The sequence below is a fragment of the Tachypleus tridentatus genome, chromosome 6 (assembly GCF_004210375.1).
Source record: "Tachypleus tridentatus isolate NWPU-2018 chromosome 6, ASM421037v1, whole genome shotgun sequence".
NCBI lineage: Eukaryota > Metazoa > Arthropoda > Merostomata > Xiphosura > Limulidae > Tachypleus > Tachypleus tridentatus.
Window position 1 is genome coordinate 62,611,925 of NC_134830.1, and position 24,881 is coordinate 62,636,805.

Genomic DNA, 24,881 nt, shown 5'->3' on the forward strand with positions numbered 1-24,881 from the left:
ATATTTTATCAACGAATGTTTAGAAAATTATTTTTCTATTCACAAACATATCTTTTAATTACTTTTTATTTGCTCATTCTGAAGTAATAATCATTAAACCTTTTGTAGGAACAGGCCCGCTATGGTCAGGTGGGTTAAGGCGTTTGACTCGTAATCTGAGGGTTGTGGGTTCGAATTCCCGTAGCACCAAACATGCTCGCCCTTTCAGCTGTGGGGGCGTTATAAAGTTACAATCAATGTCACTATTCGTTCCTAAAAGAGTAGCCCAAGAGGCGGTGTGTGGTGATGACTAGCTATTTTCCTTCTAGTCTTACACTGCTTAATTAGGGACGGCTAACGCAGATAGCCCTCGTGTAGCTTTGCGCGAAATTCAAACCAAACGTTTAAGGAACAAAACAACAACAACAAATAATTTAGCTTGATTTTTAAAAACCTTACTCGATTATCACAGTATTATTTTAGAAGTTCACTTGAAGAAAGAGGGGCTATGCAGTTCGATCAAGTAGAACGATTTGTTTTGTTTCGGGTTTTAATAAGGGTATGATTTTGATATTTCTTTATTCACTTGAAGAAAGAGGGGCTATGCAGTTCGGTCAAGTAGAACGATTTGTTTTGTTTCGGGTTTTAATAAGGGTATGATTTTGATATTTCTTTATTCACTTGAAGAAAGAGGGGCTATGCAGTTCGGTCAAGTAGAACGATTTGTTTTGTTTCGGGTTTTAATAAGGGTATGATTTTGATATTTCTTTATTGTCTTACGCTTTAGCCATTTCTATTTTACATTTTGCTGGGAGGATATTTTATAAATTAAAGTGAGTGGTAACATTTGCAGTCTGGCGCTTAAAGGGTTGAAGATGGACTTGAATTTATGAAATATGTAAAATACCAGTAAAGCAGGCTTAATTTCAAAGGCGTGGACATTTTTTTCAGAATAATATGCTCATTATATTACCAAGATATACGAAAGAATAGAAAAATTGGTAGAAAGTATTTTATAATTTTTGCATTGGAGTCCACTTGTGATGGATAACTTTATGTGCAATGTAGAACTTCATGTAGATAAATACAGGTAGTTATAATGTAATTGATGTACATTAGGTCGCTGGGGTCAAGGGTTAAGCTCACTATCACATTTAAGTCAGTGTATATGTTCTTGTAAAATACGTTCTCTTTTTTATTTAGTTAAATCCGAAGAGTTGCATTATGATCACACCCTGTTAAATCAATCTAAACCGCATTTTGATACTCGTGGTAGGAAGAACAAAGATAGCTTTTTGTGTAGCTTTGTGCTTAATAAAAAAGCAAATAAAAACTATTTATAAAAACAAACAACTGAGGAGACACATAAGAGTTTGGTACAAGATCGTATTAAAAACATCAAGGATACTATAAATGTTCGAAATTTGTATTGGAAAACTTCAAAGAGCTCAAAAATATGTCAACAACTACCAGATGTATATTCATCCAAGCAACTGATTATAAGTGTACCTACTTCAAACATTTTACCGCTAAAAAAATCTGAAAAAAGCAACTTTGCGGATATGAAATCAAAGATTCTGAAGAATATTCATACTTGACACTAAGTTTATGTTTTAGTGTTGAACACGACGAATTTGGCTCATCTGGTATAATTCAACATTCTCTTATTACCTGCTGTTCTTTTGCTGAAAAATGTTAAACGGGTGTTAAAAGAGGGAAACCTTAAGTAGCTGTTAAAGTACCGAAGCTTAGGATAGAATAAAAGAAGGCGCACTTTTAACGAACGATCATGTGATGTTTACCAAAATCGACAGCACTAACTTTGTCGCAAAGATGTGAAGTGCTAACACTCTTGTGTAGAATCAAAAGCAGACACCGAGAACCGACACCGAATATAGTGAATTAAAAGAGTTGCACAATAAGACATTTTCTGTTTTCTTTGCACATATTCAGATTTGTGTAATAAGTAATAAAGAAGTCTAGCTTTAACTGTATGATGATATCTTGCTATACTTACTGAACAGTTTGTGTGTGTGCAAGTCAATCTACAGAGAATATTAACTGTCGAAGGAACTATCTAGACGTTACAAAGGTGAAATAAGAAGGGTTATATAGGTTATTTTGGTACCCTTGCAAGCTATCGTGCAATATAATACGAATTTCAACAGTCAACTTCCATATCTCATAGAAATACTCATAGTAGAAAATGCCCTTTATATCAGCTCAGCGAAATTGCAGCTTGAAAAATAACCGTGAAGAACTACAACTATAATTAAACCTGCTGTAACATTGAAAGTGCAGGCCAAACCCCTTAATACATTGAAGCCAGCCTTTCTACTGAGCATGGTAGTAGCAGTCGTGTTGAAGGGTACATCAGAGTTTTAGCTAATAATACCCCAAAAGGAGCAATTTGGCCTACGAACATTTTACTCTCTTTATTTGAACTAAGGAGATTGACCAGAGCAGAAACTTTTGAACATTTATTCGCCATGAATGTGGATCCAAGTTTCCGTCAATAAGAAGAAAAATGTCGCGCTCCGCACTTTGAGGTCGTGGGTGCATTATAGTCTTGAGGGTGAAATCTCACTATTCGATTAGAAGACCCAACGAATTGGCAGTGGATGGTGTTGACTCGCTGTCTTTCCTCTAATCTATCACTTTAAATTATAGATGACTAGCGTAAGTAGATCTCAAGTACCTTTGAGCAAAGAAATTCTACAAAGAACAAATGTTTCATTTACCTTAAGCTGAAAGTTTGAAGACGAAGCTTTCATCACCAGGTGGTTTGTTACAACCTTCATAATACCATATCTATATACAAGTCCTGTATATAGCACTTATATCATTTACAAAGACGTTAAGCGTTGAGCTATGTTGAGGAAAACATGAAAATATTATCGTCTGCTCGTTTAAACAAAATAATGATCTTTTCTTTGACCTGTGGTGACCTCATAATCATATGAATTGTGTATTAGTTGCTTTATTGTTAAAGAACAGGTTACATCTGAAACAAGCATGCCGGATTTGCGAAGTTAATTCAAAATTAATGAAGTCATTGGTTTGTTTCGAATTTCGCGCAAAGCTACGAGAGGGTTATTTGCGTTAGCCGTTCATAATTTAGCAGTGTAAGATTACAGGGAAGGCAGTTGGTCATCACCGCCCACCGCTAACTTGTGGGCTACTTTTTTACCAACGAATAGTGGGATTGACCGTAAATTATAACGTCCCTACGGCCAAAAGGGTGAGCATGTTTGCTGCGACGGAGATTCGAATCTCCGACCCGCAGATTACGAGTCGAGTGCCTTACCCACCTGGTCATGCCGGGCCTTGAAGCCATTGAGAATTTGCCAATCTTTGTTTTGTATAAAAAGGTATTGATTGGAAAACTTTCTTTAAAAATTTGGAGAATAGTTCAGGTTTATGCAGCTAAAACTGTTTAATTTATATTTTACACATATTTTAGATTAAATTCCGTCTTGAAACCTTTTGGTTTCAACAGGAAATATAACCCTCTCGCCCTTTCCCTTACAGTTCTCTCTGTACAAGTATAGAATCTAAGAATTAACGAGCAAAATGGGTTGTATGATCAAACGATTTCCTATTCTTTATCGCAACGATGCACAAGGTTCGAACCCGAAATTTTATCGCAATAAGTCCTCAAGCTTACCAACTATCCTCCGAGGTTGGTGGAAAGCCAAAATAATTGTATTTTATATGCATTTATGAAACTTGTTTATTAACTTTATTTTATATTTATGACAAAGCTACTAAGGCTATTTTGAAATACTAACCAGATGGATGTCAGTCAGTCAACAACACCCATCGTTGATTGTCACTCTTATAACGCATCCACAGCTTTTAAGCTGTTTAATCCGTCAATGACTGTCACTCTTATAATGCATCCACAGTTTATAATGATGGGAATATTTTGTGGTGTCTTATGGATTGGAATCGGGCGCACCAGTGCCAAAATCCAGAGCTATGTTAAGCACGCTAAAGCTCTTTTTTAAATTATGGGGGGGGGGGGGTCGTTTCCATTAAATGTTTGTTTGAGTAGTATTTTAAGCATTTTGTTTCCTCTTTACCAGTCCTCTTGTGGGACAGCGATCGTTATCTCTGTGGACTTACAACGCTAGAAACCAGGTCTCAATACCCCTTGTACAATGGTTAGAGCACAGATAGTCCATTGTGCAGCTTTGTGCTTAACTATAAACAAATCCTCTGTTAAAGTTAAGATAAGGTGTAAATGCAATTTCATATTTGTCTGTTATCCACAAAAGACAATAATTAATTCATTTGATGGTACGTCTAACAGTTCGTTATTGTCTGATTCATATGGATTATGTCTATATGATGCAAATATTTAATTTAACAGTTTCTTGTAAATTTTTATTGGTATTTATTGAAAATAAACCTAAATAATATAAGTCAACTGCTGGAGAGTAATTCATTTATAGCTCCACAAGTAAGTAGAAAACAACTTTTACATAAGGACTTGAGCGATAGTTAAGTTTTTATAACATTTTTGGAAAAAAAGAAGGAAATTTAAAAGGAAAATAAATTTTGGTATTACATTGTCCATGACCAAATTTTACCTTCGTTTTTAAATTCAGTGGATGGCCAGGAGTAGCTTGTAGGTTATCGTGTATATCTGCAGATGATGGACCAAGGGTTCGAGACGCAATGGCACTGAACATTATTCGTAATTTCAACTGTGATCGCGTTACACATGCCACATTTAATTCTATTATTCTGTTCAAAGATTCGTACTAAGCCTATGGCTGTGGATGCTGCTTGCGGCCTGTGTTCCCTGTAGTCCGGAGTTCTAAATCATGGACCGAGTTATAACTGAAACTAAAAGGATCATTTATCCCACTTGCGCTTAAGGAACTGTTCAGGTTGGTTGAAAATACAGTTCACAACGAGGGAAAGTTTACAGCTGTGTTATACGATTGCCTACGAAGAGGCGTTCTCGCTCTCTGATTTATAGAACAACAGAGTCCAGATTTCACTAGTCTCTGCAGCGACGTCCATACACGCAGAATGAATAAACGTCATAACCGTATGGTGAGTAGTTAGAACGAAGAGCTTGGTGTTGAAAAATATAGTTTGGGAGACACAGGGTTACCTGTAATCTTTGCCCTCTGTCACTTACTGTCTTTGTGTTTGATTTCTCAGTTTCGGAAAAGAGCCGTTACTTCTGGTGTTTATTTTTGTTGTTAGCAACAAGAGTATCTAATAATTGTAAATTTTCGAATTTATGGCCGATTCACAATTACAATTTTCCAGCTATAACCACTATAAACTGTAATAGATCATGTTCCCCACGTACTATTTGTAGGGTTTTTCGTCACTTTTTCCATCATTTTAAGACCTTACGGTTGATAATATTAAGCTTTGCAGTGCTAAGTACAGCTTCAATAATTATTTGTCAGAGGGAAACAAATTATTAACAAAATACTCTCTGCTCAATCTAAACACGACGATTACTCCCAACTTCTACTAGTCAGGTAAATAATTAAGCTTCTTATATTTAAATTTCCTACAGTCCGTCACCATTATTTAAAGATAAATATGAACCTAATTCATTTTACATGTAAATAGTCAAATATGTTCCACGAATTTTTGTTCATCTAGAAATAAAAACATTGTTGCTACTTATGAGTTGTTTTATTGGACTTTATTATTTCGAAGTCTTAGTCTTGAGGAGCTTACTTAATTATGCAGGTTTCTAACCTGTGGCCTATGTGATTGATAATAATTCAACCACAGCATATGTTATGTAACATAATAAAATTACCTTAAGCATTTTTATTTGCATTTAAAATTTAACTTCCATTTACAAAAGGCTGCTAAATTAAAACATAACTCAAATTCAACCTGATAATGAGTATTACTAATTAAATATATACTTTTCTTACGTTCCTACTCAATAAAATTAGAATGCACTGTTTCATCAGTAGGGTACTCGCTGTAACGATGTTTTCGTCCGTAAACCCAATAGTTTCTCATACGGTTTGGTCAAAGTAAGCGTTTTAAGTTAGTTCTGAATAAATATTAAACTAATATTGCGAAAGAATCTTCGTAATAAAAAATATATTGAAAGCAACTGAAGTTTAACATAGTAAAACTAGATATATTAAACATTCTAACAAATACTGTTAATGAAAATCAATATAAAGAAATAATAGAGTATGCCTTACTAACACAACGAAATAAATATAAAAATAAGCAGGTTTAGCTTGAAAACGGTTCCAACATTGTTTCTTATATTTCAGGTTTAGGAAATCAAAAGCTTTATATTAAAAGGAAAGGCCTGGCATGGCCAGGTGGTTAAGACACCAGACTCGTGATCCGAGGTTTGCGGGTTCGATATCCCCGTCACACCAAATATTCTTGCCCTTTCAGCCGTGGGAGCGTTATAAAGTGAGGGTCAATCCCACTATTCGTTGGTAAGAAAGTAGCCCAAGGGTTGGCGGTGGGTGGTGATGACTAGTTACCTTCCCTCTAGTCTTACATTGCTAAGCTAGGGACGGCTAGTGCAGATAGTCCTCATGTAGTTTGCGCGATATTCAAAACAAACCCAAGCAGAATTGAAAGGAAAATGTTATTGTTCTTTATACTACACGTTATCAGTTTTTTTTTTATTCTATAAACTAACACCAAAAGTTTGACAGGGATTTTGCGAGCACATTTAATAATGTGTAAAACTGCATACTGGATTCAAGAAAAGTCAAAAGGAAAAAAAAAATCGTGAGAACTCAGAAATGGCTTTTTTTACAAGATATATGGCGCTAATGTTTCTCTTAGAACGTTCCTATTAATAATACAAAATAGATATTAATGAAAGTTTAAGTAAAATGTTATGTCATTTATATCTACCAGAGAACTGGATAAATAATAGGTTTTACAAAGATCCTTTTATCGATAATTTCACAGAAGTACACGTTTAAGTATTTCTAGTTCTTAAAGGATATTAAATTAAGGTATAACTGTAGATGCAAAGCAAACGTTTGTCTATGATTCACTTTAAAAAGGCACAATTCATGCATACAGGTAGAAACAAGTCTTATATAGAATCTCGGAAAAATAACACGATCTTGTGCAGTGTGCACCTTTCTACTGATAGCATGTTTTTTTTAATGCAACGTGTGACGTCATCTAAGATAGACAATAAAATAATCAAATAGTATTTTGGTAGATGTAATTTTGCTTCATCTTAAAATGTTTTCTTAACAGTTTTCAAAGTGTCATAACATTTACCGGTCACAAGAACAGGGTATTATTCTTCAGAGTCCGACATTCCGGCTCCCCAGATAGGACAATGGTCAGTTTATGAACTTACAACGCTAAAATCCGGGGTTCTATTCTCCGAGGTGAATACACCAGTTAGCTCAATCTGGCTTTGCTTTTCCACAAACAAATTCCGAAATTCCCAATTACTTCGAGAACCTAGAAGTGAAATTTACTGATACAAACGCTGTAACAAACGTTACAGTTTGTTGAATTTCGCACAATGCTATTCGAAGACTATCTGTGCTAGCTGTTCCTATTTGAAGGTAATAAACTGGAGAGAATGCGACTAGTCAACACCATCCACTACCAACTGTTGGGCTACTGTAATCTAATAATGGGATTAACCGTTACACTATATCATCTTCACGGCTAAAAGGACGAATGTTGCGAGTGGATCGTCCTAACCATCAGACTGTGTCAGGCCTCACCTTAGAGATTCCGTAGTAACGTAGTACAATATGTCTGATAATGTTTAGAATATCTTGTATAAGATTATTTTTTGTTTTCTATTTATTCTTTTAAGAATACTTAATAACACAGAAGGAAACTCAACACTGTTAAGTAAACGTAACAGGTACTGAACGTGAGTCCTAGCTCTCATTCACAACATGTACAACGTAACAATAAGATTTAAATGAGGTTAAAATGTTTATTAATTAATTATAATTATTAAATTTCTCATGTTTTTGTAATGAATAAGTGGTGATTTTTTTCCTTTCTGTTAGACATACAAAACAAATGGTCAATGACAAAAAAATCACACAAGGTTAAAAAAAATATATATTTTTATTAAAACGGTATGGATCTAGATGAAGCTCAATTTTACCTATGTTCGCCATTTCACGTACGTTACGTTTTATTTATAAATAATATGTTAAATAAACTTAACAAGGATGGGTGATCTAGTGAAGCGTTAATAATACTTAACTTAGCAGCTAAGAAGAATTAGAGCAAGAAATCGAACTCGTAACGTTTGATACATTACAATACTGTTCTCTTTACTTTCTGTTTTGGACTCGTTGAAGTAATATAAATTATACATTATATAAACCTTGCCATCCTCTTATGTGAAACTTAGGCTAGATGGCTTAAACATACTATGAAAGGTACTTATTTTTACTGCCACTTGCCACGAAACATTTTCTTCCACGCAGTTAATTTAACAATCACCACCAATGTTTGAAAGAGTGTGCTTTACAGTCACACAGTTATTTCAAATGTAAGTGCAGGCTCGAATTGAACGGCGTACTTTTATTCCTCTTACACAACATGCATTTTCGAAAGTGAGGAAAAGACATCGTAAGTTGTAGTAAAACACAGTAACATTTAGAGAACATTTTAAGCTGAGTGCATGGAAATAAACAGATGAATAACACAAATATTTTGTATTTACCAACAATCGAAAGCTTTGACCATCAGAGTATTTACTTTTCTTATTATGAAATAAATAACTAATTAAAAAAAGGTTTGTATTGCTGTAGTCTTAAATTCAGGCAGTAACAGTAATAGTGCCAAACGACAATAGTGGAACCTCAGTTTGTTTGTTTTAGCTGTTTGTCTCTGTGCACCGATGGAAATTGAGCTCTGATATAAGCGTTGTATTGATTGGTTGTTTGTTTTGAATTTCGTGGAAAGCTACACAAGGGTTATCTGCGCTAGCCGTCTTTAATTTAGCAGTGTAAACCTAGAGGGAAGGCAGCTAGTCATAACCACCCACAACCAACTATTAGGCTACTCTTTTAGTAACGAATAGTGGGATTGACCGTCGAATTATAACGGCCCCACGGCCGAAAGGGCAAGCATGTTTGGTGCGACGGGGATTAGAATCCGTGACCCTCACATTACGATTCGAGTGCCCTAATTACCTGCCTATGTGGGGCTTATAAGCATTGCAAGTCCTCCAAATTTACCTTTGATCTACTGGGGGATGAGTAGGGGATACACTAGTTGATTGAATTTCATTCATATATGATAACGGAGAACAAGTATTTTGATTACAATTATGATTCGAAATGTTACTTAAACTAGCGTTTACAGTCGATTAATTACTTTATGATATGTTTTTTGTCTGGCCATGAATGTTTTCATAACAGAAAAAATATAAAATATAAATTTCTAGTATATCAATTTAATACATTTTTGAAAGTAGAAGTTGAAGTAAGAAAAAAAAATTGCTAAGTTTTCTTTTAATTCAAAAGTGCAACGTGGGCTATTTATGCAATCGAGTTCTGAATTATAGTTCTATTATCCATTAAACATAGCACTGGAACATCGAAGAACAAGAAACATATATGTAGGACCTTAAAGATTTCGAGACACTTATCAGCAAGCAACAGCCCTCTGCAAATTACCTATCAGGTTCATAAATTGATTAATTATTTCTGCAATAAAATTCTAGTTGATGTTTGTCGCAGATTCTGAAGTGAGTTTTTATTAACTTTAACGATACTGTAAGTCCATTTAACATGATATATAAATGCACACTTTTCAGCTTTTCCTAAAGCTAAACTACAAGAAACAAACATGATTCTATAAATTAACTATTTGTATAATTCTACGCTATTTCATCACTGTTCGTAATTTATCTATCTTAATTAATTTGGTTTGAGTAATATTATTTATGTCGAATAGCCAATATCTTTGGACTACCGTCTAATATAGGGCAGGGCTACATTTTCTGAAATAAAAGTTTGAGTCGATGTAACACGAATCCTTCAAGATGGTGGAACGTATTATTATTTTGTAATCCATCTTTAATGTCTTCAATTTTAATTAGTTCACAGGTGTCAGGAGAAGATAAAGATGGCAAGTTTATTGTTCATGTTCGTATTAAAAGACATTCAAAGAATTGAAATGTGGATATTTTTGCTAGACAAGAAAAATGTCCAAAGTCATTGCACTATTCTTTGGATTGATTATGGGTAATAAAAGCAACGTGGATTGGTGTACTATCGTCTTGATAGAGTAGGGATGCAACATTGCCAAGAACGTTTTAATGAATTTTAGATCTTCATTTCTATTCTAAAGAAATCAAGAGACTTGGACCAGCATGGCCAGGTGGTTAAGATGTTTGACTCGTAATCTGAGGCCTGGCATGGCCAAGCGTGTTAAGGCGTGCGACTCGTAATCTGAAGGTCGCGGGTTCGCATCCCCGTCGCACCAAACATGCTCGCCCTTTCAGCCGTGAGGGCGTTATAATGTTACGGTCAATCCCACTATTCTTTGGTAAAAGAGAAGCCCAAGAGTTGGCGGTGGGTGGTGATGATTAGCTGCCTTCCCTCTAGTCTTACACTGCTAAATTAGGGACGGCGAGCGCAGATAGCCCTCGAGTAGCTTTGCGCGAAATTTAAAAACAAACAAACGTAATCTGAGGGTCGCAGGTTCGAATCTCCGTCACACAAACATGATCACCCTTTCAGCCGTAGGTGTGTTATAATGTGACGGTCAATCTCACTATTCGTTGCAAAAAAAGTGTAGCCCAAGAGTTGGCGGCGGGTGGTGATGACTAGCTGCCTTCCCTCTAGTCCTACACTACTAAATTAGGGACGGCTAGCAAAGATAGCCCTCGTGTAGCTTTGCGAGAAATTAAAGAGAAACAAACAAACAATTAAGAAACATAATATTTGGCACGCATATGATTCTCAAGAAAGTTCACGTGACCAATTCACTGTTTACATTTACTCTTGATACAAGTGGCTTATGAATTGGTTGCAAGCAATGAGACGCCAATTCTCGTAGAATTCATCATATAGCATAACATTGTTACACAATAATAATCGGTCAACTCGACACAATGCAAGTTCTGCTTACTTTACAAGTCTTTAACCCTTATTAAATCATTCGTGGTTAACTGTTGGAGTTTCTCTTTACCAAACATATTTCGCTTGTCACTATTAATAGGCTTTTATATCAGTGTATTTGTTTGACCACTCAAATAAAAGTTGATTTTCTTTTGTATAAGAGAAGGTAATCCCTGATCTTAACTGGCTTCAAAAATATTTAAAGGTATGGTATACTTCATAGTTAATGGTTTAACATATTCCCGGTAGGACAGGTACTTCTACTTGAAGGGTAAATAAATTAAATAAACTTACTTCTTGAAGTTATTATTCCAGTCGCATTATGGTAGTAAGACACTGGAAGCCCAGTAAAGGAATTATACTAGTACGAAGTATCCCAACCAGTTATCTAAATTAATTGATATAACTCCCAACCATCAGCCTGTGGTTACATAAAAAGTAAGTTATTTCACATGGTGAGTTTAGCTTCAGTTATTTTGACATTATCAAATCTAGTTTTTAAACAGGTTACGAATACCACAATTAATTATTTTAATCAGGCATGAAGGTTTTTATCATAAATTCAATGCATTTGAAAAGAGATAATACCAGTTGCTGACGTTAGCATCTTCTGTTGGTTCTTTGGTCTTGCAAAATGAAACAATAAACAGTAATAAAAAAACAACATACCAGACGCAAAATGTTTATTAAGCGTACAATTAACATAAAACTATAAGATAAAAGCGCTCTTTTTGTTACGTTTCTTTTTAATAGAAAGGGAGAGAGAAACTGCCAAAAGCAAGATCTAAGAACAAATTGTTCTAACCAAAATAAAAACGACTTTATCCCAGTTTCAGTTCAGTATCTACCGTAAACGTAATAATTTGCTCTTACAAATGTGTTTCTCAGTTGAGTGAGTATCTCAGTATGTTCGGTTAATAAGCCCACAGGGAAATAATATATATATATATATATTTTTTTTTTATATAAAGGAAATTATGATCCAAATCTTCATAATTGGTTCAAAGAGGTTCATTTTGGGTCAATGTTAGATCACGTACTGCAAATTAAAGCCCATGTGTATGTATAATGCATAAAGTTTTGGTAAAGTAATACTTAAGATACTCGGTGATTTAGCCTTAATGCGTTAAACTTTCTACATCTTGGCTCAGATAGTGTGTATCTCGGCGATAAATAAGTAAATACAATATGATAAATAAATAAATAGACCGATATTTCCTTTATGCAACCCAACATCAATCTCTAGGTAGTTTTGCCCCTAGTTTTTGCTCCACTTATACAACTAACACAGTATCGATCGCTCGTTGAGCAAAGTTTCTGTTGATGTACGTGTCTTGTGCGTTTATGAAGACAACTCTCTGACGTCAAAATAACACATGCGATGAAAGCGCCGCCTTGAGTTAAAAACACTTCATATTTAATGGAACGTGTCGACTGCTGTGCAAGGTATGCTATTTCGCACTCTCGTATTTTCTGCATGATCAAGTAAAATGCGGTTTAATTCAGTTCTAAAGAAAATAAGATTTCATAATGACAGAATATGAAATATGGAGGGTTCAAACATTTGATTTACGTGCAAAGTTTAATGATATTTAGTGACTGAAGAATTAGAAATTTTGCAAATATTGTTTTACATTTGCGGTAAGAAAAACCTATTGTTTACTGCAAACCATACTGTTGTAAAAGTAAACAATTTACAGGTGGAAGAATGCCGTTTATACCGAATAATTGTATGATATCGCTATGGAAGAGATAGAGCTCATATTTTCTGCTGTCTTGGATTTCAAATACAAAAATTGCACTTAGAACATTCTTGGTGTGGTAAGTCAGCGAAACTGAAAAAAAAGAAATACTAACATTTTTTATTTTATTTTTTGCCTGACGAAGAGTAGATCGTATATAAATAATTTAAATTGTCGTCGTATGGGTGAACAATTTGTTTCCATATACTGACTAAACACAATACTAAAATAGTTCACGTTCTGGAGTACAGAGAATCTCATCTGAGTAATTGTAACGCGATATGTTTTTATACAAATGCAAATGAACATTTTAGAGTTATAGACATAGATAGTTTAGAATGTTTGCTGACCGGATTTGTGCTGAAAATTGTTGATAACTGCGTTTCGTCTTTTACATTTAGCAGCAAATTGGAGCACAACAACACGAGCCCTGTTACATTTTCTCCGAGACAACGTGTAATCTATAATCGCTTCAACATTAATACTGTATATTATATATGATTTTTCATAACGATATTTTTGATAGTGGACTATGGTGGTCTATGGATAAGTTAACCAGAAATTCAGAACTGTTATGTCCCCAAAGCGCTGCTGGAAGATGTCCGAACTAGCTGGTTATTCCCGAGCGGGATTCGTAGAAAGATTGGAATTAGGACGGTTAGACAGTGGATCTTCTCGTTACAACTTTCAGCTATCTCGAACAAGTCTTTTGGGAAAACCCATTAAAGCAACAGTCCGACCACGTGACCCTTTATACAGAAAGAGGCAGACGATGATTTATAACTTCCTGGAGAGGCCTCGAGGTTCCAGAGCAGTGTGCTACCATGTGTTACTGTAAGTTTTTACGCTTTTTACACTTACGTCTTGTACGCTTGCGTATAACTGTTGCTTGTTCATTTATTGAAGTGTTTGAGGTAAAAAATTACAAACAATAACAATCAAAAACTACAAAACACTTTAGAGAGACAGTTTTGATTTTGAGCAAAATGCTGAAAGATTAATGTTTCGTATTTTTTACCTGATTTGGTGATATAAAACTTAACAATTAAATCACGTTGTCAGAAATTTTGTACATTTTATTATATAAGGAAAAAAGGTTTATTGCGTTCTTTTCAATGTTTTAGTTTATGTGTTTTGAATTTTGTGCAAAGCTACACAAGGGATATCTCCGCTAGCTGTTCTTGATTCAGCAGTGTAAGGCTAGAAAGAAGGCAGCTAGTCATCACTACCCACAGTCAACTTTTGGGCTACTTTTTTACCAACGAAGAGTGGGATTGACTGTAACATTATAACGCCCCCACGGCTGAAAGGGCGAGCATGTTTAGTGTGACGGGGATTCGAACTCACGACCCTCGAAGTACGAGTCAAGTGGCTTAACCACCTGGCCATGTCGGGCCCAGGATTTTAGATGTACAATGAAGTAGGATACTATTACATCAGAGACAAGTGATCACAACTGGTATTTAACTATTTAATTTGAGCAAAGTACTTTTAAAAAACGTACATGGCAAAACCTTAGCCCTTAAATAGAAAACTTTCTGGAGTAGGTTTTTCAAGAAACTAACAAATAACTTTTAAGGAAATTATTATAATAGCACCATCTTCTTTCCTTCAATACATGTTTCTGAATATTATTAATTAATGCATAATAATGCCGTGTGATGTTGTACACGTTATACATTAGCTATTATACTGTCTCTTTCGTTAGATTCCAACCAGAACAAACTTTGTATTTCGTGATGACGAAAAACCCACTTGATGTAAAAATGTATCTCAAGACAGCTGGTATGGGTATTAAAACTTTTATTATAATAAAGTAGAGAACAACGTTTTGATCTTCTTAGATTATATTTAGGTCAATCTTCTTTGTTAACCTGAAGATAACCTAAGAAGATCGAAACGTTGTTCTTACTTTATTGTAATAAAAATTTTAATACCCATACAAGTCGTCTTGAGATACATTTTAACATGATATTTGTAGCACTCGCTGACTCTGAAATGAATAATGCCTTTATATCTTTTATAGCTTAACATAACATATCTAATTGTGTTTATCTTAAGCCTAACCTATAAAATACGTTGAACAGAAAAAACATGAACATAAATGACACAATATATATATATATATATATCGTGCAGAGTTTGTTTATATGCCTATTTAAACAGTTCTTAATCTGGAAATTGTGTCTGAAGTTTCGACGTTCTAGCTAAATCTATATCACTCATAATTTCCTAACTTTTTTGGTCTTGTCACCTAATGAAAGATTTATTTTATTGTTTTAAAAGCTATAAAGCAGAAAGAAAAACGAAAAATTAAAAACAAACAATGAGTGCTAAAACAAGACACTTAGAAGAACTTTGTCGGATGAACTTCATTTCTGAAACTGTTTACTTGTTTCAGTTATTTGCTTAACGTTACAAAAGTACTTGTTTATTTGAAATCAAGCATAGAACTACACAATAGGCTATCCGTGCTCGACCCACCGCGGGTATCGAACCCAGTTTCTATGGCAGTACTATTTATACTAAGTATCTCTAATTATAACCTGATAGAAGGAAGTGAAAACAGCGAGTTAACAACACCCACTGCCAAATGTGTTGGGGTACTAAAATCGATGGTAGGAGTTATTAGTTATTTATGGTGTACCAACGGCTGTAATAGGTAGAAAGTGAATACAGCTCTAAAACGTTGCTCATAAAACGGCATTCATATGAAACTGGTTACCTAATATTGGTATTCATATGAAACTGGTTACCTAATATTGGTATTCATATGAAACTGGTCACCTAATATTGGTATTCATATGAAACTGGTTACCTAATAATGGTATTCATATGAAACTGGTTTCCTAATAATGGTATTCATATGAAACGGGTTACCTAATATAAATTATATATATTGTTTATATTACGAGTCTGGTATATTTAAACGGTAATACTAAAACTCGGGTATCTAAGGAACTGCTGGCAATCTGACAATTACAGATTTTGCTTAGCAGCTAAAGTTTAGGGCTGAGGATCATAACTTCCAAGATTTGAGGCTTGATGCCGCTTGAAACAGTCCGCACTTTGAGCTATGGGCGTAATATAAAAGTTGTATTTAGTTCCTGTTATTCATTTAAAGAAGTCACGAACAACTGGAGGGCTGTAAAACATTTCGGGGAGGGAGCATAGCGAATACACATAAATGTTAAGATACTCAATATCTACAAGCATGAGGTGGGGTCGCTTATTGAGATGGCCTTGTGTTGAGAAGGTTTAGGATCCCCTGTTTTAATTATAGATTTTGATTCCATCTGGACAGCTTCCTCCATTTTCATTTGCAGTATTTTACCAATTACTATGACGTCACAAGATTGATAATAATTTAAGCCTTAAGAACAATGAAGTTTGTTTGTTTGTTTTTTGAATTTTGCGTAAGGCTACACGAAGGTTATTGTCGCTAGTCGTCTCTATTTGAGTAGTGTAAGACGAGAGGGAAGGCAGCTAGTCATAACACCCACCCGCCATTTCTTGGACTACTCTTTTACTAACGAATAGTGGGATTGATCGTACGTTATAACGCCCCAACGCCTGAAAGGACGATCATGTTTGGTGTGACGGAGATTCAAACCCACGATCCTCAGATTACGAGTCCAGCACACTAACCACGGCTGAAAGGGTAAGCATGTTTGGTATGACGGGGATTCACGCCCGTGACTCTCAGATTACGAGTCCAGCGCCCTAACCACCTGGCCACACCGGGCCCAAGGACAATGAACTGAGTACCTACATTTAATTATAGCACATCATGTAAGACACAATAAACTATGTTAAACATACATGGAAAGAAGTATGAAAACTCACAAATGGGACGGAAAACAATAATAATAATTCCCATTTCTCCTTCATACAGAACCGATTACCATACGCGTACATTCTATTTAAAATAAAATTTATTTAACCTTGTTCGTGTATTTATATAATACATTACCAAAGGAAAAGAAGAACAAAAAGTATATATCAAGTAGACGCACAACATGTTTATATTAAAATTCTACAGTTAAAGAAATGCAAAAGAAAAACGCATCCTTCTTACATGCCTGTTGTCTTATACGTAGCGTTTTCATATTTACACCACTTTCATCAATTTCCATTTTGCTTTTCAATTCCAGTCTCGCTTCTTCAGGTGACGAAATATACCTTTCGTACGAAAACTCGAGGTACGCTATAGTTATTGCTCATAGAACAAAACATTTATATATCATAGTATCTGCATACCGAGAGCGCCATATTGAGATACCACTTGAAAAAATAAAGGGCATCCGATAGGGGATAAAAACAGTAAAATTTTCCATTCACTTTTCATATACAATCGAAGACTTTAAATTATGTATTTGTAAATCACATCTTTACCAACATAAAATATATAAGTTATATAATGGAAAAACAAAACAAAGAACTAAACGAATTCCAAGAAATGTCATGTCTATAAAGGTAGAACATTAAAAATTTTTGAATGAAAAATCTGAAACTTATTTACCTATTTTTCTTTCTGACATGTGTATGAAACAGTGTGGAGAATTTCTGCTTAAATTAAAATAGTATATATATATTTCTTCTAATGTAATATAGAAAAATATTTCGAGAAACTGATAAGTTGGCTTAAGATAAGATCATAGAAATAACTCGAGCCACTAGCCGAAGAAAGTATGGAATGAGATATTCAAAGTTTCCGGGACTAAAAGAGAATTAATTTATCTGTCTTTTTTTTTTTTGAATTGAAGAACATATTTTTCAGACAGTTTAAAATACTAAAGACCATAACAGCTCATCAGTTTACCGAACACTTTGTTTAAATGTATTGGCAGATGAAATTGTTTTGGAAAACATGTTAGCAGATTATTGCTTAATCCACAGTAATCTAGGTTAACAATTAAACTTCCGATTCTTGAAATCTCACAGCTTTAAAACATGGCATTTTTAACGTATTTAAACTTAAATGAATAATTTTATCAGCAAATACAAATATAATTTTGTAAATAGGTTTGGTTTGTTTTGAATTTCGCGCAAAGCTACATGAGAGATATTCGTCCCTAATTTAGCAGTGAAAGACTAGAGGGAAGGCAGTTATTCATCACCACCCACCACCAACTGTTGAGCTACTCTTTTACCAACGAATAGTGGGATTGACTGTCACATTATAACGCCCCTACGGTTGAAAGAGCGAGCATGTTTGATGTGACGAGGATTCGAATCCGCGACCCTCAGATTATGATTCGAGTGCCTTAACTACCAGGCCATGCCAGGACTTTTGTAAATATCTAGGTAAAATATTAACAGTTTTATGAGACATGTAATTCTCTTAAGAACAGGCCTGCTTCCAAAACTTATAACTATAAATTCTATAAGGTACTTAAAACTCATTTCTTATCACTTAAGATTGTAAACACGTTTCATACTTACTGTCAGTTCTGAAAAAAATATATAAATAATTTTACAATTTTTATATCATTTCTGTTAAATTAACTCTTTTATAAATCACATTCTTTAAAATTCGCCGTTACTATAGTAACCTGAGTTCGATTTTCCACCTATTTGAAACCTTATTCTAGATTTGTGAACATAATTTATCATCATTCATGTGCACCTACAGCGAAAGCCGGACATAACTTTCTCTTATTTCACAAAAAAACAGAAATACGCTTTTTGTTCATTTAAGTAAGTATGATATATACATATATTGATATCACAATGAAATACTTGTCATTCTTAGATACACATCTTTCCTTGTGTATCAAACCTAATCGAATACATAGTGAAGATTCCTCAATACTTGAAATATTCATTTTTGTATCCTTTAGGATTGATGAACCTGAAGACAGTATTCACAAAATCTTTTTTATTATGCAATCGAAGTTTGCAAATTTGTTCGCCTGGGGCATAAAGCTACCTAGAGGGTTATTTGTCCAATGGTCATCGCTTGGATTGAGCCCCGAGTTTTAGCATTGTAAGCTCTCAAGCTGACCTCTGAATCTTTGGAAAGATGAAACAATATCTTTGATGAAAATCGAAGAAAAACCCATAAAATGCTAAAAACTGACTCACTGTCACATCGTTTGAATGTTACAAAAATAACAAATTTCGCTTTCACTTCTAAAATATTTCTAGTTTTTCATCGTTTCTCATAATATGTGACATAAAATATACATTAACTTCCAAAGTGCAATTTCATTATTGCTTCTGTAGTGATACTTCATGATACAGCACTATCTCTATAGAGCTGTAGCTTATCGTGAATAACTTTAGAAGAACAGGATTTTGATTCTTTAGTATTTCGAACTATATCATTTCAGACCTTCATGGTGAAAACTTCTAAACCATAGAAATTACTCATTGTTTTAAATGCAGGTTAATGCATTTAGTATTTTTTTAAATTTAAGAATGAAATCTTTACTAAAAATAATATATAGGCTTTGATAGAAATTATTGCAATCAAATTAGGCTGTGTAAATTTTAAAGAAGTTCTATTACTGATTACTGAAGGAAAACAAACAGGAAAAACGTTTGTTTATTTGTTTTTTTAATTTTGCGCAAAGCTATTCGAGAGCTATCTGCGCTAGCCTTCGCTAATTTAGCAATGTAAGTCTAGAGGGATGGCATCTAGTCATCACCACCCACCGCCAACTCTTGGGCTACTCTTTTGCCAACGTATAGTGGGATTAATCGTCACATTATAACGCCCCCACGATTAAAAGGGTGAGCATGTTTGATGTGATGGGGATTCAAACCCGCGACTCTCCGATTAGGACGCCTTAACCCACATGGCCATGCCGGGCCCAAGAAAAACGGCAGTCGTTGTGTATAAAAATAAAGGTATTTAAAACTCTGTATAGAAATTTCAAGTAATATTCTATATAGAAACTTTACTGTTGTATTCATAACGGTTCTAGGATCATAATATCAGCTATATATTTTGTGCAAAATTATTACACAGAAGAAAATAAACGATTTTATTTTCTTTGCTCATTGGAAATTCGTGCATAGCTAAACAGTTGTTACGTCTGTCAGCTGTTTCTAATTTTGAAATGATAAACTAAAGGGATGACAAATCGTCAACAGTGTCTATGTTCGCTTTTTGGGCTACTATTTTGTGAATGAATAATGGGATTTAGCCGTTACCCTTATTACGCACCCACGGCCGAAAATTACCGAGTGTGATTTGTTTTTGTTGTAACATGACGCGAGCGCTAGACTTATAGTTTCACATTCCTTGTCGCTAACCACTAGTTCATGTTATACCTCCCAAACAAAAACACAACAAAAAGTAAGATCTTGTAGAAGAACTGATGTATAGATAGATGTTGGTGTATATAGATATATATAATTTCACATTTTCAACATATTTAAATTTTGAAGCCAATGATATACAAAGAAACCTTTAAGTTTCCTTCTCGTATTGTACAGTTCCATATCATTTATGTCGGTATTAGTATTTTTAACCTACATGACATCTTATAAAACATACGAGCTAATCGACCACATCGGAAATCCCCTGGGTTCAGGTATAGCCATTCCTAATGTTGAATTACTGACGACAGGGAAGGTATTCAGTCAACAGTAATCACCGCCACAAGGATTTTGTGCGGCTTTGGACTGAATGATGACTGTCACTCGTATAAAGCACTCGCAGATGAAAGTGCGAAACGAGTTCAGAGGTATTGTACAAGAGGCTTGAACATTTTCATTCATCACCCAACGCATTAATCATTAAATCATGCTCACCCTACGTCATCAGTAAGTGCCCCCCAGCGACACAGCGGTATGTCTACAAACTTACAATGCTAGAAACCTGGTTTCGATACTCGTGGTGGACAGAGTACAGATAGCCCTTTGTTTAGCTTTGTGCTTAACTGCAAACAAACAAGGTGTTCTTTATAAATTATAGAAAATGACACTCCGACTATTTATATCAGACTTGCCAATTCCTTTCTTCACGGAAACACCAGAGGGGAGGCAGCTATCATTACCACCTATAGACAACTTCTGGGTTATTTTTTGATCAAAGAAAAGTAGGATTGATGTAACATTATAATGTTTCCACGGCTGAAAGAGCGAGCAATTTGGTGGGAAAGAGATTCGAGCGCGTGACCCTCAGATTGTGAGTGAGCGTCCTAGCCGCCTGGGTATGCCAGGTCCAGGAGTTACGGTGCGAACAAACAGACATTTCATCTATATATATATATATATATATACAGATAGATTTACAGCAATGGCTTCTCTGGGTTTTCATGCTCTAGACAGTATGGAATGTATGAAACGTTAAAATAATATTTTGTTTTTGATACTTAACAGGGATTAAATAATTCGAGTAATTTTAAACTAAAAATAACAAGTAAAACTAGTTTATTAATCTTACAATACACGATATTATTTTTGTACAAAAATCAGCCATTTGACTACAAAAGTTATAATTTGAAATTTTATATCGTATTTTTCACTTATAAGTTTGTTTGTTTGTTTTTGATTTTCATGAGTTACTAGAGGGCTATCTGCGCTAGCCGTCCCTAATTTAATAGTGTAAGACTAGAGGGAATGCAGCTGATCATCACCACCTGCCACCAACTCTTGAGTTACTCTTTTACTAACGAATAGCGGGATTGACGGTCATCACTATAACCCCCCTATGGCTGAAAGGACGAGCATGTTTGGTGCGAGGGGATTCGACCCCGCGACCTCAGATTATGAGTCGAACGCCCTAACCCACCTGGTCATGTCGGGCCTTTAAGCAATTACACTTATTTATTTCAGACTATGGTTACGTATACATATATATGTCCTCCGCTTGTACAGCGGTAAGTCTATGGATTTACAACCCTCAAATCAAGGGTTTGATTCTTCTCGATGGACACAGTAGAAAGCCCTATGTATCTTTTCTAAAAGAAATACACAACACACATATATATGTGTGTACTTACAAAAACTTTTAAGAAGATAAATAAATTCTCTGTTGTTGTTCATTTAAAATTTTAAATTCAGTGTTGGTAAAGAATATAAAACGCCTAAAAGTATTTGTTTGTAATTAAACGCATAGCTACACAAAGGGCTATCCGTGCTTTGCTCATTATGGGTATTGAAACTCAATTTTTAGAGTTATAAGCCCTCGTCCTTATTACTTAGCACTGGGAAGGTAAAGAAAGAAATTACCATAACAAAATAAAGTTGTATTAATTTGAAATAGAATAATTACGGTGAATTATTAAATGTTACCTTTCAACCATGTGTTATAGATATTTATTCTTCCTCCATGTGTTATAGATATTTATTCTTCCTCCATGTGTTGGTCTAAAAACAAACCACTATAACACCAAATAAATGCATATTATTTACATAGCTATATAATATGTACATTGCCTCTTCCCACATTCAATGTACCAGCAAATTGTTACTTAAGATACTTCGTGCATCATGAGTATGAATCGTATTGAAATCGAGCAGCTTATTTCAGTTAAGTCTCTGCCATCTTAATGACAAAGTTTTTTTAAAATTTTAAAGTAAAGCTAAACAATTAACCACCTGGACTGTGTCTACTACGAGGATTGAGTTCTGAATTTCAGCGTTATAAATTATCAAAATTATCACTGAATCACCAATGGATCCTAACGATAAAGAGTTATCGTTAGATTGACGAGATGTTTTTGTCAAATTGAGTGTGATAATTGTAACACACCTGATAACGGTGGAACAAGATCTTTAGTAATAATACAAAGTTATGTCTTGGAACATAAAATCACTTTCCTAAAAGTGAAAATTCTAGATTCCGCTATAGCTGAACACGTTTTTGTTTTGGCAGATCATAAAATGAAATGATATAATGTTACAAATCATGTTAATTTTCCTAATTTTAACAGACTATTCTTTTATGAAGGCTGGCATATTGCACAAAATTACAAATATTTATGGAATCATGATTTAGGTCGTCAGCTTCTCTCTCTAATATGTACACGCCATCTTGTAGTTATTTTTTTCTATGGATTTACAACTTGGCAGACCTTTAACTGTCTGGCAAGTGCCTATAGATAACATGATTTGAAATAATAACTTCAGGTTTCTTTGTACTTTAGTGCTTGTTTGATTTACTACAAAGCCACATTGGACTAACTGCTCTATCCCTCGGAAGTGAGGGAGGGAGGGGAATCGGACCCAGGATCTTTGCCTTGTAAGTCCACTAACTTATTGCTAGCCCACTATACTATCTGTGCTGTGTTTACCACGGCTATCGAAACCCATATTTAAGTATTATAAACCCGCGTAATTACCGCTTAGCCATTGACTTCAGGAGATGAGCTTCATTTTTCATTTTGAAAAACCTGTCTTCAGAACGTGTTTAATTGTATTTATTTTTCATATTCCGACTCGTTATAATTTATATAATACACTTGCACACATATATATATATTCATACTTTTAAACTACCTCATTACGAAACTTCCTAGAGCTTACCCTATGATTATTACAAACAAAGGTTAGGCCTAATGGACTGTGTTTCAATAAAGTTTTCTGCACCATAATTACACAGATGTTTCATTACTAAAACGAATTTTACGTTATATTTGTATATTACTGTCAGGCAGACGATGACACTGCCTATGTAGGGATAGATGACTTGGATTGTTTACCAAACTGGTATTTTAAATATCTTCTTAATAGATTATTAGAATTTAACAATGAAGTATTATTCACCAATATCCATGTAATGGTTGAGTCAAAAGTTCTGGTAATGTCTGTAAATATCATAGAAAAAAATCTGAATTTGATTTTCTTCTTGTTGAATTACATGAAAACTCAAGAACCAAAAGAATGGTATTAAATAATTTCACTCATGTGACGAAGTTTCAAGTGGTGAAAACGTTTTTATAAATATTATTAATAATTGTCAGTAACTTCAAAAATATATATATTATAATGTAAACCATGCTGTCATTAGCCCTAAAAGCTAGTTTCCTTTCTTACATTTGATGTTCCTTTAAAAAACTTAGGTACAGGGTGAAATAGATATTAACAACTAATTAAACAATAAATATCAGAGTCTGAACCTCATAGTGTTTAGAACGTGGTTATAAATACAACATTCCTATGCTTATTGAAACATTGTATTGAAGAAAACAAGCAAATAAACAAAGAAAACACTTTTCAAAAAATGAAGCAAATGTAGGGATGGTATTCGATTCATTTTACTATCTTGTTTTGTATTGTTTTGGAGGGCCTGATATTAGCCATCCGTATATTTACTTCCCTTTTTAAAACTTTTTTCTTTTCTTCTATATTTGGATATATTTATGTTCTTAAGCCTCATATAGAAACTTATAAAAGTCTCTAAAATAACAATTTAAACTTTTTCTACAAATTGAAAACCTAAAGACGTTCAAAATGTATATAGTATTACATAAGAAAGTTGGCGTCTTACTTAAGATGAAAATTACTTAGTTACCCATCCCGTTTACGTACAATTTATTTCCTATTAATGGAAAAGAATACGACATAAAATGCTGAAACAGTGAAAATGTTAGTTTTTTCTATTTATCAGAGACTGGACTGATTTATCACTTTTGGTGTTTAATTTCACTCTGAGTTATGACTCAGAAATAATTAACTCTTGAAGAATTAATAAAAGAATACCCTCTTGACATTTCAAAGTCCCTAGCTAGTACAACGGTAAGTCTACGGATTTACAACGCTAAAATCAGGGGTTTGATTTCCTTCGGTGAACTCAGCAGATAGCCGGATGTGGCTTTGCTATAAGGAAACTCCTATGCCTTGATATTTCAAGGTTTGTTTGTTTAGCAAATAATATTGAAGTATTATTCATCAATAACCGCGGTATATAAGATCACAGTGAGACACTTGCATTCAATAAAATATTTGTCCATTTTGATACTTAATAAAAGCAAACGGAGAATGAAGGAACAAATTACAAGTTGATTTGAATGTAAGAACTGATCATCACGAAAACCTGAAACGGAGCCGTTACATGTTTAAGCGAAGAAGTAATTATAGTGCAATGACAGCACAGAAATTGCGATCT

At 34.3% G+C, this 24,881-nt stretch overlaps 1 protein-coding gene across 2 annotated transcripts in view; it reads left to right on the forward strand.

Moving 5' to 3' along the window:
- Positions 1 to 12,508: 12,508 nt before the first annotated feature.
- Positions 12,509 to 24,881, forward strand: part of LOC143252676 (potassium voltage-gated channel subfamily KQT member 1-like) — a 286,359-nt gene continuing 273,986 nt past the window's right edge. The window contains exons 1-2 of one of the 2 annotated variants that reach the window (XM_076505185.1): positions 13,622 to 13,651; positions 22,921 to 23,015. Coding sequence is in view for 1 of the 2 variants with exons in the window: in XM_076505178.1 (XP_076361293.1) it covers positions 13,392 to 13,651 (260 nt within the window). In the remaining variant the exon portion in view is untranslated. Of the gene's footprint in view, positions 13,652 to 22,920; positions 23,016 to 24,881 lie in introns of both variants that reach the window. The other variant, XM_076505178.1, reaches the window with a different exon arrangement.